This window comes from Oncorhynchus clarkii, unplaced genomic scaffold (genome assembly GCF_045791955.1).
Source record: "Oncorhynchus clarkii lewisi isolate Uvic-CL-2024 unplaced genomic scaffold, UVic_Ocla_1.0 unplaced_contig_1656_pilon_pilon, whole genome shotgun sequence".
In the NCBI taxonomy this organism is placed as follows: Eukaryota; Metazoa; Chordata; class Actinopteri; order Salmoniformes; family Salmonidae; genus Oncorhynchus; species Oncorhynchus clarkii.
The window spans coordinates 117,292-130,615 of record NW_027261069.1 but is presented as its reverse complement, the minus strand read 5'-3'; the positions used below and the strand labels follow the sequence as shown (position 1 = coordinate 130,615).

Sequence of the window (13,324 nt, the reverse complement as noted above, 5' to 3'; positions counted from 1 at the left end):
GAAGGGAATGGACTGAACGTATCAAACACATACTATTCCAAACATTACAATGAGCCCGTCCTCCGCAATCTCCACCCACCAGCCGCGACTGATTTCAATGTATTTATCATTTTGGCCCCACTTTAACGAAGTATAAAGGCATTTTATAGCATGCATGAAGTTTCTGAAGCACTACGCAAATGCTTCACAGATAATCTATAAGTGTGTGTCATATTCTATAAATGGTGTATAAAGGGTGGTGTATAAATGGTGTATAAACTATGTATGTTTATACACCATTTATAGAGTATGAGATAAATGCTTCACATATCATCTATGTAAGCTATATTGAGCCTTTATAAGTTGTACTTAGTTTAAAGTGGGACCCTAATTTCAATTACGGAAGTAAGCAGAAATGTTGATTCCAATTTTCCTTATAAGGATGAGCACACAGAAGGCAGGACGTTTTAAGATGATTCCTGAAAAATGTATTTTCAGCTACCCAACCTTAAAATCCCTCTCTGCGACAAGACCCGATGTTCCTATTTATGTTGGCGACACATCAAGGCCAGTGTTCTGGTAAGGGTTATCTATATACAGTTGAACTCGGAGGTTTACATACACTTAGGTTGGAGTCATTAAAACTTGTTTTTCAACCACCCCACAAATATCTTGTTAACAAACTATAGTTTTGGCACATCGGTTAGGACACCTACTTTGTGCATGACAGAAGTAATTTTTCCAAAAATTGTTTACACACAGATTATTTCACTTATAAATCACTGTATCACAAAATAAGTGGGTCAGAAGTTTACATACACTAAGATGATTGTGCCTTTAACCAGCTTGGAAAATTCCATAAAATGATGTCTTGGCTTTAGAAGCTTCTGATAGGCTAATTGACATCATTTGAGTCAATTGGAGGTGTACCTGTGGATGTGTTTCAAGGCCTACCTTCAAATTCAGTGCCTGTTTGCTTGACATCATGGGAAAATCAAAAGAAATCAGCCAAGACCTCAGAAAAAAAATTGTAGACCTCAAGTCAGGTTCATACCTGGGAGCAATTTCCAAACGCCTGAAGGTACCATGTTCATCTGTACAAACAATATTACGCAATTATAAACACCATGGGACCACGCAGTCGTCATACCGCTCAGGAAGGAGAAGCGTTTTGTCTCAATCCCAGAACAAAAGCAAAGGACCTTGTGAAGATGCTGGAGGAAACAGGTACAAAAGTATCTATATCCACAGTTAAACGAGTCCTATATCAACATAAGTTGAAAGGCCTCTCAGCAAGTAAGAAGCCACTGCTCCAAAACCGCCATAAAAAAGCCAGACTACGGTTTGTAACTGCACATTGGGCCAAAAATAGTACTTTTTGGCCATAATGACCATCGTTATTTTTGGAGGAAAAAGGGGGAGGCTTGCAAGCTGAAGAGCACCATCCCAACCGTGATGAATGGGGGTGGCAGCATCATGTTGTGGTGGGGGGGGGGGGGGCGTGCTTTGCTGCAGGAGGGACTGGTGCACTTTACAAAATAGATGGCATCATGAGATGGGAAATTATTTTGAAGCAGCATCTCAAGACATCAGTCAGGATGTTAAAGCTTGGTCGCAAATGGGACTTCCAAATGGACAATGACCCCAAGCATACTTCCAATGTTGTGGCAAAATGGCTTAAGGACAAGTTATTGGAGTGGCCATCACAAAGCCCTGACCTCAATCCTATAGGAAATGTGTGGGCAGAACTGAAAAAGCGTGTGCGAGCAAGGAGGCCTACAAACCTGACTCAGTTACACCAGCTCTGTCAGGAGGAATGGGCCAAAATTCACCCAACTTATTGTGGGAAGCTTGTGGAAGGCTACCTGAAATGTTTGACCCTGTCACACCCTGACCATAGAGAGCCATCAGGGTTCTCTATGGTGTAATAGGTCACAGCATGACTAGGGGGGTTTTCTAGTTATTATAGTTCTATGTTGGTGTGTGAGTATGGTTCCCAATTGGAGGCAGCTGAATATCATTGCCTCTAATTGGGGATCATACTTAGTGTGTCCCTTTTCCCACCTGCGTTGGGGGATATTGTTTTGTTCTGTTTGAGTGCCATTGTGAGCTACACATTTCACGTTCGTTATATCTTTTTTGGGGGGGGGGGGGAAGTTTCACTATTAATAAAATGTGGAACTCTACTCACGCTGCGCCTTGGTCCACTTATTTAGACAACGATCGTGACAGACCCAAGTTATTAAACAATTTGAAGGCAGTGCTACCAAATACACTCAATTAGTATGTAAACTACTGACCCACTGGGAATGTGACGAAAGAAATAAAAGCTGAAATAAATCATTCTCTCTACTATTATTCTGACATTTCACATTATTAAAATAAAGTGGTGATCCTAACTGACCTAAAACAGGGAATTTTTACTGGGATTAAATGTCAGGAATTGTGGAAAAACTGAGTTTAAATGTATTTGGCTAAGGTGTATGTAAACTTCCGACTTCAACTGTATATGTCAATCATTAACATGGTTTTACAACCATAAAACAAATGAGAGTGTCACCTTTATGGGTTTATGCTGTCCTCATTTGAATCATGTTACAGGATGCTGGAGAAAAGGCAGGTGCAGCTGACAAATATCAACGTCGTTCCCTTTGGCATTTGGCAAAACGTAAGCATAAACAGCTCACTTTGCATGAACAGTTTATACGATAAAGGAACCTCTGTCAAAAGGCTCTTCTTTAATGCCCTTCTCCTGTTGTCTCCGTCAGATTGATGAGCACCTCAGATTCATGATTCTGAAGGATGAAGTGCACCCTGAATTGGACACCTGTATCATTGTTGAATATAAAGGTAGTCATCATGTCCTTTGTAAGAGCACGTAGTGCTAGCTTCGCCAGAGCCCTGGGTTCAATTCCTGCAGTCACAGGAAGTCACTTTTCATAAAAGGGTCTGCTAAGTGGTATATACACCGAGTGTACGAAACATTAGGAACACCTTCCTAATATTGAATTGCACCCCCCTTTGCCATCAGAACAACCTCAATTGGACTCTATTGGCATGGACTCTACAAGGTATTGAAAGTGTTCCACAGGGATGCTGGCCCATGTTGACTCCAAAGCTTCCCACAGTTGTGTCAAGTTAGATGGATTTCTTTTGGGTGGTGAACCATTCTTGATACACACGGGAAACTGTTGAGCATGAAAAACCCAGCAGCGCTGCAGTTCTTGACACACTCAAACCGGTGTGCCTGGTACCTACTACCATACCACCTTCAAAGGCACTTAAATATTTTGTCTTGCCCATTCACCCTCTGAATGACACGCATACACAATCCATGTCTCAAGGGTTAAAAATCATTCTTTAACCTGCCTCCTCCCCTTCATCTACACTGATTGGAGTGGATTTAAATAAGTGATCATACCCTTCACCTGGATTCACCGGGTCAGTCTATTTCACGGAAAGAGCATGTGTTCCTAATGTTTTGTCGAGTCAGTGTACAAGTGCAGGTCACACATTCTGACTTTCATCCCACTTTATCCACCAACAGATTATACATCCATATAAAGATGGGCTCCATCAGGATAATTAAGACTAATTATTTTATTGAACATGCACATCCTGTCTGATTCAGGTCCTTGTCAGTTCAGTAGTAGAAGTATATGTCAGCGCCACCTGGTAGGCATACGATGCACCTTAAAGCCTTATCTCAACCTTATCTCATTTGACGGGTGCATCTGATCCTGGTTCTCCCACCCAGGTCATATGATCCTCAACACGGTGGACTGCACCAGGCCAAACTACGGCCGACTGCCCCACAATGTAGACCTGATGATGAGCGACTTTGCTGGAGGGGCGTCTGGCTTCCCCATGACCTTCAGTGGAGGAAAATACACAGGTGAGGTGGACAGGTATACAGCATCCAAATGTATAGCCGGACAAATAACAGAGAAATGAATTGCTCCCTTGGGTTTTCCTGGCTATTGACTGCAGATGGAGTGAATCTCAATTGTATTTCCTCTCTCCTTATCTCCTCCTCAAAGCACATCGGAACAGATATGAGGTTACTTCCCTCGGATGTTCTCCTCCAATGCATTTTGAGGAGGAGGCAAGGGGAGAGGAAGCGAGGAATCAAGGAAACACAACTGAGATTCACTCATTGACTAGTGTCGATTTCACCCTGCAGAGAGCTGGAAAGCTGATTTCATCAAGAATGAAAGGAAGAAGCTCATGAACTACAAGGCCCAGCTGGTAAAATCCTTGCAGCCCAAGATCTACTGCCCGTTTGCCGGTTACTTTGTCGAAGCACATCCCTCAGACAGGTATTACAAAACGTTTACTCTTTTGTGTACAAATTCCGTTCTAGGTTGAGGTTAGGTTTTGACCCCTCTTATTGCTTCAATTGCAGTCACTCAATATAACTTGCATCCCAATTTGACATTGACAACTGACACAAGTTAACTGACAGGTACATTAAGGAAACTAACACGAAAAACAAAGCGGAGGAGCTCAATGCCCTGATCAAGAAGAGCGCTCCAGGCATAACAACATGGACACCCAAGCCAGGCGCTGTGCTCGATCTGGCACTGGCTCTGATGAGCCCCAGCCGGTAGGATTGCTCATCAATCAGCAAATCGTGTGTGTGTCCATGTCTGTCATATCAGTCCATACTCCATAGAAATGCCAACAATCATCAATAATCACAAATCACATTTTAGTGTTTGATGTTTTCCTCTGTTGTCAATACCATTATTACCTCACTTCCCTACATTGTTAACCTCTATTACATCACTTCCCTACATTGTCTACCATTATTACATCACTTTCCTACATTATCTACCATTATTGCATCACTTCCTTACATTGTCAACCATTTTTACCTCACTTCCCTACATTGTCTGCCATTATGTTCTCTTTCTACATTCCGTTTTAATGTTGTAACCCAGGTAAAATGCACTTTAAATCATGTATGATTTGACTATAACCACAGGAAAGCCATCACCGACCCTCCATCCGGGACAAACATCTATAAGGACAGTTGGGACTTTGATTTGTACGTGGATGAACTGAACAGGGCCATCACCGCTGAGATATTTAAACATAAAAGCTGGATCCAATTTTATTACATCTGGGCAGGGTTTAAAAACTACAATCTAGTTGTCCGGGTAAATATTGCAGTCCATATAAAAGTCCTCACAGCTCTTAGTGCTCTACTGCACATCTACAAGCTGACTCCTGGGGTGGATTCATTAGTCGCAGACTGTTGCAAAACGTTTTTTCAACAGAAACCGATTACTGTTTCCTCTTGGAACCAAACGGAAGCCTGAATTTGTCCAATAGAAACTTGTTTTCATTGCAAAATGTTTTTTGTTTGGATTAAACTGACTAAACTTTTTTGCAACAGTCTGCAATTTAGGAATACACTCCTGGTTACTCCTGACTCGCATTCAGTAGGCAGTAAAACATGCAAGGACATTTTTAAATATTATTGGACAATCTCAATTTTAAAACGTTTCTAGGTTTTGTACCGACTGAACGCGACCCCTTCCATTCACTTCCTCTCTCTGCAGATTTCTGGAATGTTTAAAACATGTACGGACGCTCTCACGGACACAGACTAAGCCTATTCCTGAATTGAAAAAAAATAAAAGCTCAATGGAGAATCTCTATCGAATTTTTGGGGGGTTCCAGGACTAGGCTTAATGTCCAGGAAACTGCCCTTGGAACAGCTGATTTTGGCTGCTTGGATTGCCAGATGGGCAGGCTTGACACTCTAGGGACTATGACCCTTGGTTCCATTGTGCCAGGCATGTTCAATCAATTTGAAAAATAAAAAAATATTTTTTACCCAAATCTAGTGGGTTCGAGGGTTGAAATTAGAACAAATCTTTTCCAATTCTTCTCATTCTTTTGCTACTTTCTTTTAAGATTCTGGTAATTCTTTAGATTCTGTTTATTGATTCTGGTTATTCTGGTTATTCATATTCTAGTTATCTGGTATTTATCATAACTGCAGGTCAGTGAATAACGCAAATTGTTTGAATTCCAACTAAACATAGCCTAACTGTTTGTAATATGTATTTAAGGTCATAGAGACAGATGAGGACTTCATTCCGATAGCCAATGGCTACAACTATCTGGTGGACTTCATGGATCTGTCCTTCCCTACTCAGAGGCCCACTAGAGAGCACCCTTATGAGGAGGTGAGCATGGCTACAACACCTGCTCACCTATATACTATTAAGTACACTGCACTCAACTTGAGAAGGATCAAAACAAACATTGTGGAGCAGGAACATAGCATGTTACAAATCTGTCATAACGGTGGCAGGTAGCCTAACAGTTAAGAGCACTGGGCCAGTTACCGAAAGGTTGCTGGTTCAAATCCCTGAGCTTACTATGTGAAAAATATTTTGATGTTCCCTTGAGCAAGGCACTTACAGTGCATTCGGAAAGTATTCAGACCCCTTTACTTTTCCACATTTTGTTATATTACAGCCTTATTCTAAAATGGATTAAATAAAATAAATCCTCATCAGTCTACACAATATCACATATTGACAAAGCAAAAATAGGTTTTTAGATTTATTTTTGCAAATGTAAAGAAATTAGAAAATACCTTTTTTACATAAATATTCAGACCATTTGCTATGAGACTCGAAATTGAGCTCAGGTGCATCATCCTGTTTCCATTCATCATCCTTGAGATGTTTCTCCAAATTGACTGGAGTCCACCGGTTGTAAATTCAATTGATTGGACATGATTTGGAAAGGCACAGACCTGTCTATATAAGGTCCCACTGTTGACAGTACATGTCAAACCAAGCCATGAGGTTGAAGGAATTGTCCATAGAGCTCCGAGACAGGATTATGTCGAGGCACAGATCTGGAGATGGGTACCAAAAATGATCTGCACCATTGAAGTTCTCCTAGAACACAGTGGCCTCCCTCATTCTTAATTGGAAGACATTTGGAACCACCAAGACTCTACCTAGAGCTGGCCGCCTGGCTAAACTGAGGATTCAGGGGAGAAGGGCCTTGGTCAGGGAGGTGACCTAGAACCCGATGGTCACTCTGACAGAACTCCAGAGTTCCTCTGTGGAGATGGGAGAACCTTCCAGAAGGACAACCATCTCGGCAGCACTCCACAAATCAGGCCTTTATTGTAACGTGGCCAGACGGAAGCCACTCCTCAGTAAAAATGCACATGCCAAAAGGCACCTAAAGGACTCTCAGACCATGACAAACAGGATTCTCTGGTCTGATGAAACCAAGATTGAACTCTTTGGCCTGAATGCCAAGCGTCACGTCTGGAGGAAACCTGGCTTTGGGACAAGTCTCTGAATGTCCTTGAGTGGCCCAGCCAAAGCCCGGACTTAAACCCAATCTAACATCTCTGAAGAGACCTGAAAACAGCTGTGCAGCTACGCTCCCCATCCAACCTGACAGAGCTTGAGAGGATCTACAGAAAAGAATGGGAGAAACTCCCCAAATACAGGTGTACCAAGCTTGTCGTATCATGTCCAAGAAGAATCAAGGCTGTAATCGCTGTCAAAGGTGTTTCAATAAAGTAAAGGGTCTGAATACTTATGTAAATGTGATATATATATATTTTTAAATGCAATACATTTACAAAATTTCTAAAAAGCTGTTTTTGCTTTGTCATTATGGGGTATTGTGTATAGATGAGAGTTAAAAAAAAAATCAATATTAGAATAAGGCTGTAACGTAACAAAATGTGGAAAATGTCAATGGGTTTGAATACTTTCCAAATGCGCTGTAACCCTAATTGCTACTGTAAGTCGCTCTGGATAAGAGTGTCTGGTAAAATTGTAAATAAGAATAAACTTTTCCCTTTATTCATGTCATTCTCATGAGGTGAACGCTGTTCACAGATACAAAGAGATAGCAGGCTGCTATGCATAACTTCAGGGGTTTGAATGTGTTGTTGTTGGCAGATGCAAATCTGATGTAAACCTGTTTTCAGTTGAAGATAATTGTTTGCTGGATTAAATGCAGTGCTTGATAAGTACAGTGCCTTCAGTATTGGTTTGGGGATGCTTTGCTGGCTCGGGACCTTAATAGAAGGATCGCTACACTCGCATTAACATCTGCTAACCATGTGTATGTGACAAATAAAATTTGATTTGATTTGAATAGAAGGATCCATGAATTCTGCTCTTTATCAGAGAATTCTACAGTAGAAAGTCAGGACATCCGTCTGTGAGCTGAAGCTGTAGTGCAGCTGGGTCATACAGCAAGACAATGATACAAAACACACAATCAAGTCTACATGAAAATGGCTAAAAAGCAACAAATTTGAAGTTTTGGAATGGCCTAGTCAAAGTCCAGACCTAATCACAATTGAAATGTTGCAGCAAGACTTTTGAAATGTTGCAGCAACAAATGTTTCTGAGTTAAAGCAGTTCTACATGCAAGAGTAGGCCAAAATTCCTCAACAGCGATGTGAGAGACTGATCAACAACTAAGGGGAAGAATTTGGTTGCAGTCATTGCAGCTAAAGGTGGCACAACCAGTTATTGAGTGTAAGAGGGCAATTACTTTTTCGCACAGGGGAACCGCACAGGTGTCGCATTACTTTGTTAATTAAATTTAAAAAATTTAAAAAAAATCTAAACTTAGGTTCCCTTTATCTAATATTAGGTTTGGTTGAAGATCTGATAACATTCAGAATCAAAAATATGCAAAAATTGAGAATCAGAAACGGGGCAAATACTTCTTCACGGCACATCGGTAACAGGCTGACCACACCGCTGGCGTCACGGGCGTGAGCGTTGCAAAATAAATTTAGGAATCTATATTCAATTATTGCACTCGCACTGCTCGCACGTGCCAACGAGCGTCTGCGTTGCCAAGGGCTAAAATAGAAGTCATTTCTATTTCTGATGCAGATTGCGCTGCAAGTCCTGCCTCTCCCTTCTCCTCATTGGTTTATAGAAGCAGGTACACACGTGCCATCTCCTCATTGGTTATACCTACGTGGGTGACTAAAGACGAACAAGGTCAGTGGCGGTAATGCACCTAATTTATGAAAGTTGCCAATCGTAATATAAAGTCAAGAGAAGAAAAAGCCTGGAAGGATGAGAGAAGACTAGAAACAATTCGGTTGACCGTTTTATGTGTGGATTAATTGGTGGAGTAGAGTACCTTGTGCATTTCAGGAAAAATAACATCAATGTTTATATCCCAGGACAAATTAGCTAGGAACAGCAAGCTAGCTAAATATGACAAATTAGCTAGCAAGTGCAAGCTAGCTAGCTAAATTGCCATAAATGTTTAACGCTTTTTGACCTGTCCCCAAATTAATATAATTGGTTCAGAGTTTGTTTTGATATTTTAACCTGCGTGTCGTGATCGCATCTGGTGTGGGGTGACAAAATACATTTATGCACGATGGCGCACGCGTGCAGCCGGTTTGGGTTTCTAGTTAGTCTCAGAGCTTTGCACACCTGGATTGTACAATATTTGCCCATAATTTTATAATTCGTCAAGCTCTGCCAAATTGGTTGTTTATCATTGCTAGACAGCCATGCTATAGATTTTCAAGCTGATTGAAGTTAAAACTTTAACCAGGCCAATCAGGAACATTCAATGTCGTCTTGGTAAGCAACTCCAGTGTATATTTGGCCTCTTGTTTTAGGTTGTCCTGCTGAAAGGAGAATTTGTCTCCCGGTGTCTATTGGACTGAACCAGGTTTTCTAGAATTTAGCCAGTGCTTAGCTATATTCCGTGATGTTGCGTTTTCTCCAAATATTACACTTTGCATTCAGGACAAAAAGTTACTTTCTTTGCCACATTTCTTGCAGTATTACTTTAGTACCTTGTTAAAAAAAAATATTCTACAGGCTTCCTCCTTTTCCCTCTGTCATTTAGGTTAGTATTATGGAGTAACTACAATGTTGTTTATCCATCTTCAGTTTTCTCCCATAACAGCCATTAAACTCTAACTGTTTTAAAATCATAATTAGCCTCATGGTGAAATCCCTGAGCGGTTTCCTTCCTCTCCAGCAACTGATTTAAGAAGGGCGCTTCTATCTTTGTAATGACTGTGTGTATTAATACAGCATCCAAAGTGTAATTAATAACTTCATTATGCTCAAAGAGATATTCCATGTCTTCTACTCCCTCCCCCCACCCCATCTACCAATAGGTGCCAGCCCCCTGGTCTTTGTGGTTGACTCTGTGCTTGAAATTCACTGCTTGACTGAGGCAACTTACAGCTAATTATATGTGTGGGGTACAGAGATGGGGTCGTCATTTAAAATAACAATGTTAAATAATATTATTGCACACAGTGAGTCAATGCAACTTGTGACTTGTTAAGCACAGTTTTATTCCTGAACTTATTTAGGCTTGCAATAACAAAGGGGTTGAATACTTATTGATTAATTATTTTTAATTCATTTGTAAGCATTTCTAAAAAACATAATTCCACTTTGACATTATGGGATATTGTGTGTAGATCAGTGACACAAAAGCTAAATGTAATCCATTTGTAATTCAGGCTGTAACAACAAAATGTGGAAAAGGTCAAGGGGTGTGAATACTTTCTGAAGACACTGTACACTGCAATCCATTTATGAGAAGGATCAATACAAAATACAACTGGGGCAGAAACATACCATGATACAAATCTGTCATAAGAATAACATTTCCCTGGACTCATGTCATTCTCATAAGAGGTGAACGTACGAGGCACAGACACACCGAGATGGCAGGCTACTGCAAAACTTTAGGGTTTTGAATGTGTTGTGGTTGGCAGATGAAAATCTGATGCCAAGCTGTTTTCAGTTGAAGATAATTGTTACTGGCTCAGTTCTCACTACTGCCTGAAGTGTAAGTTCCGGATTACTGAACGGGCACACAGGGCAAAATGTGTAGAATAGCAATACATTCGATTTAACATGGAAAAAATGTTCTGTCATATGTGTAGAATAGCATAAATTGAACTATAAAACAGCACATTTTTCTCTCTGCCCCATGGCAAAATGTGTTGAAATGCAAGAAGTTAGCTGTTTAGCTGGTGGTAGGGGCCCCGGGGCCCCAGATGCTGTAGTCCTGCCCTGCTTAAATGCCAACATGCTTTGTAAGGAACCGCCATTTATCTGCAAGTGGATCGTTCGTTTGTTTTCCATTTCATGTAACTTGATTGGACTGAGAGATAGACGGTGTACTACTTTCTCTTCTGTAAAGATCAAGAACAGGATCGGAGTCATGAGGCACGTGGTGAAGAATGGCCTTCTTTGGGACGACCTGTATATCGGCTTCCAGAACCGTCTGAGCAGAGAGCCAGACGTCTACCACCACCGGTAAGTCCTCGTCTCCTCACCTTCCCTCCTTTGCTTTCTTCCTCCCTTACCAGACATCTACCACCACCGATAAGCCCTCGTTTACTCACCTTCCCTCCCTTCCTTCCTAATTTACCAGACCCAGGCATCTACCACTACCAGTCTATTGTATTGCATTGCTGTACACTAGAGCAACGATTCTCAACTGGTGTGTCGGGACCCTAATATTGTACCTGTCTTGGTTATTTGTCCAGGTTCTGGAACCACTTCCAGACAGAGTTGCCAGTCACTGGGCCGGACTGGGACTTGTTCCTGCAGCAGGTGCCATCATACCAGAGGTCTGCTGAACCCCAGGGAATCCAAACAGAAAGTGTCTCTGCTTCTACATTCTTAGAAAAAGCAGACTGTACTGTCTCATGAGAACCAAGATTTGTGCCTGTATCTATTAATGAATAGTAATGAATAAGAAGAGCTGCTCTCCCTGTCACTGTAGGCACCACCAACCTCCCTGTGCTACTGAAACAGGGAAAAGGGACGTGGCTGACAAGATTTAATTTCTGAATTGGTTCAAATAATAGCTTCATTTAGGGTTCATTTTCTAATTCGTTTTTTCATGTAATGGTGAAATCTGTTAGCATAGCGTCTATTGTTGCTTGGCAGGTCTGTATGTAGGGGACTAGTAACAAAAAGTAGGAAAATATATGCACTCACTACTATGTCGCTCTGGATAAGAGCGTCTGCTAAATGACTAACATGTGAATGTGAATATGAATAAACTTTGTATCATTGATTATGTGATTTTGGACGTGTGCTGAAAATGCATTTGTTACTCGTCCAATATCTATTCATTGAACATAACTTAGTTTTTATTTTTTTCATAATAAAAATAGGTTAGGGTTAAGTTAATGTTAGGGTTAAGGGTTTGGTTAAGGTAAAGCCAGTTTTAGATTTTGGCTAGTAAGGCTGTGAATAGGATGCTGGTCAGAGAAATCAGCTTAGTCATTTATGAATGTACAGATATAAATCTATTGTATTAAGCTGCTGTACACTGTGGCTCAACTAGAATTTGTCAACTTAAAATGTTATGAACTGTTGTGTGATTTCAATGTACCTGACAACCAACGAAGTTCCTCTGGGAGAAATCTAGTTATTCTAAGTTATGAGTAGGGCCCGATACATGGAATATATAGCTTCTCAGAAGTAACTCAATCCTCTAGAAATTATTTTAAAAAACAAGAATACTTTATCTGTTGCATTGATTGATAGACATGTAAGATACTGTGACAAAGCTACCCAGAGTTACTGTCTGCCTGAAGAGTGATGAGAAGTTCACAGAACTGACTCAATAGAAGTTCAGAAAACCACAGCCTTGTTGAAGTCACGCACACACACACTCCAGTAGATTCAAACAGAACTGCTGAATTCTCTCGTTCACACACATGAATAAGGGAAGTTAAGCTAAGCACAATACCACACTTTTTCCTAGCCTTACAGGATCCTAGAGAGACAGTAACTCTCTCTAGCTATCGCTCTAGATAAGTCTCTCCCTGTATCTTCCTCGCTGCCTCTCACTTTTCAACAATGACATGAAATGACCCTAATCTCCTTTATGAGTTGGATGCCATCATCACCAAGGCTTTCCCACTGTCCACAGACGTCAATTCAACGTCTAGTTTTGATTTACATTTGTTTGAGTTGTCAACTGTCAATTCAACGCGAAATCAACAAATGTCACCATTTCATTGGATTTAGGTTAAAAGTTGGGTGGGAAAAAAGATGAAATGTGCTTATGTTGACTTCTTGCAAATCCTATCAGTTTTTCAGGTTGATTCAACGACATCACATGGATTTCTTTCCGGTTTAAATGACGTGGAAACAACGTTTATTCAAACATTTTCTGCCTAGTAGGTTACCTCCATCTTTTGCCAGTTTATTACACTACTACATGGACTCACTAGTACACAGAATTTCACATCGACTTCCTTCCTCCTCACCATCCAGCAGTAAAATATGCAGACGTCTCAGTTCCTGTTTGAAAC

The 13,324-nt window shown here is 40.8% G+C and overlaps 1 protein-coding gene across 1 annotated transcript; it reads left to right on the top strand.

Annotated features, from left to right (window-relative positions):
- The first annotated feature begins 421 nt into the window (after positions 1-421).
- LOC139404540 (cytidine monophosphate-N-acetylneuraminic acid hydroxylase-like) lies at positions 422-11,705 on the top strand. The gene is made up of 10 exons (XM_071147240.1): positions 422-558; positions 2,581-2,647; positions 2,748-2,829; positions 3,737-3,874; positions 4,163-4,298; positions 4,445-4,585; positions 4,967-5,141; positions 6,063-6,179; positions 11,191-11,306; positions 11,540-11,705. Exons 1-10 carry the CDS (start codon positions 422-424, stop codon positions 11,703-11,705), a joined length of 1,275 nt encoding a protein of 424 aa, XP_071003341.1.
- The last annotated feature ends 1,619 nt before the right edge of the window (positions 11,706-13,324 follow it).

Coding starts and splice junctions, on each gene's coding strand:
- LOC139404540 (XM_071147240.1), top strand. CDS start 422: ATGAGCACACAGAAGGCAGGACGTTTTAAGATGATTCCTGAAAAATGT. Junction 3,875..4,162: donor CAGTGGAGGAAAATACACAG/GTGAGGTGGACA, acceptor TTCACCCTGCAG/AGAGCTGGAAAGCTGATTTC. Junction 4,586..4,966: donor GCTCTGATGAGCCCCAGCCG/GTAGGATTGCTC, acceptor CTATAACCACAG/GAAAGCCATCACCGACCCTC.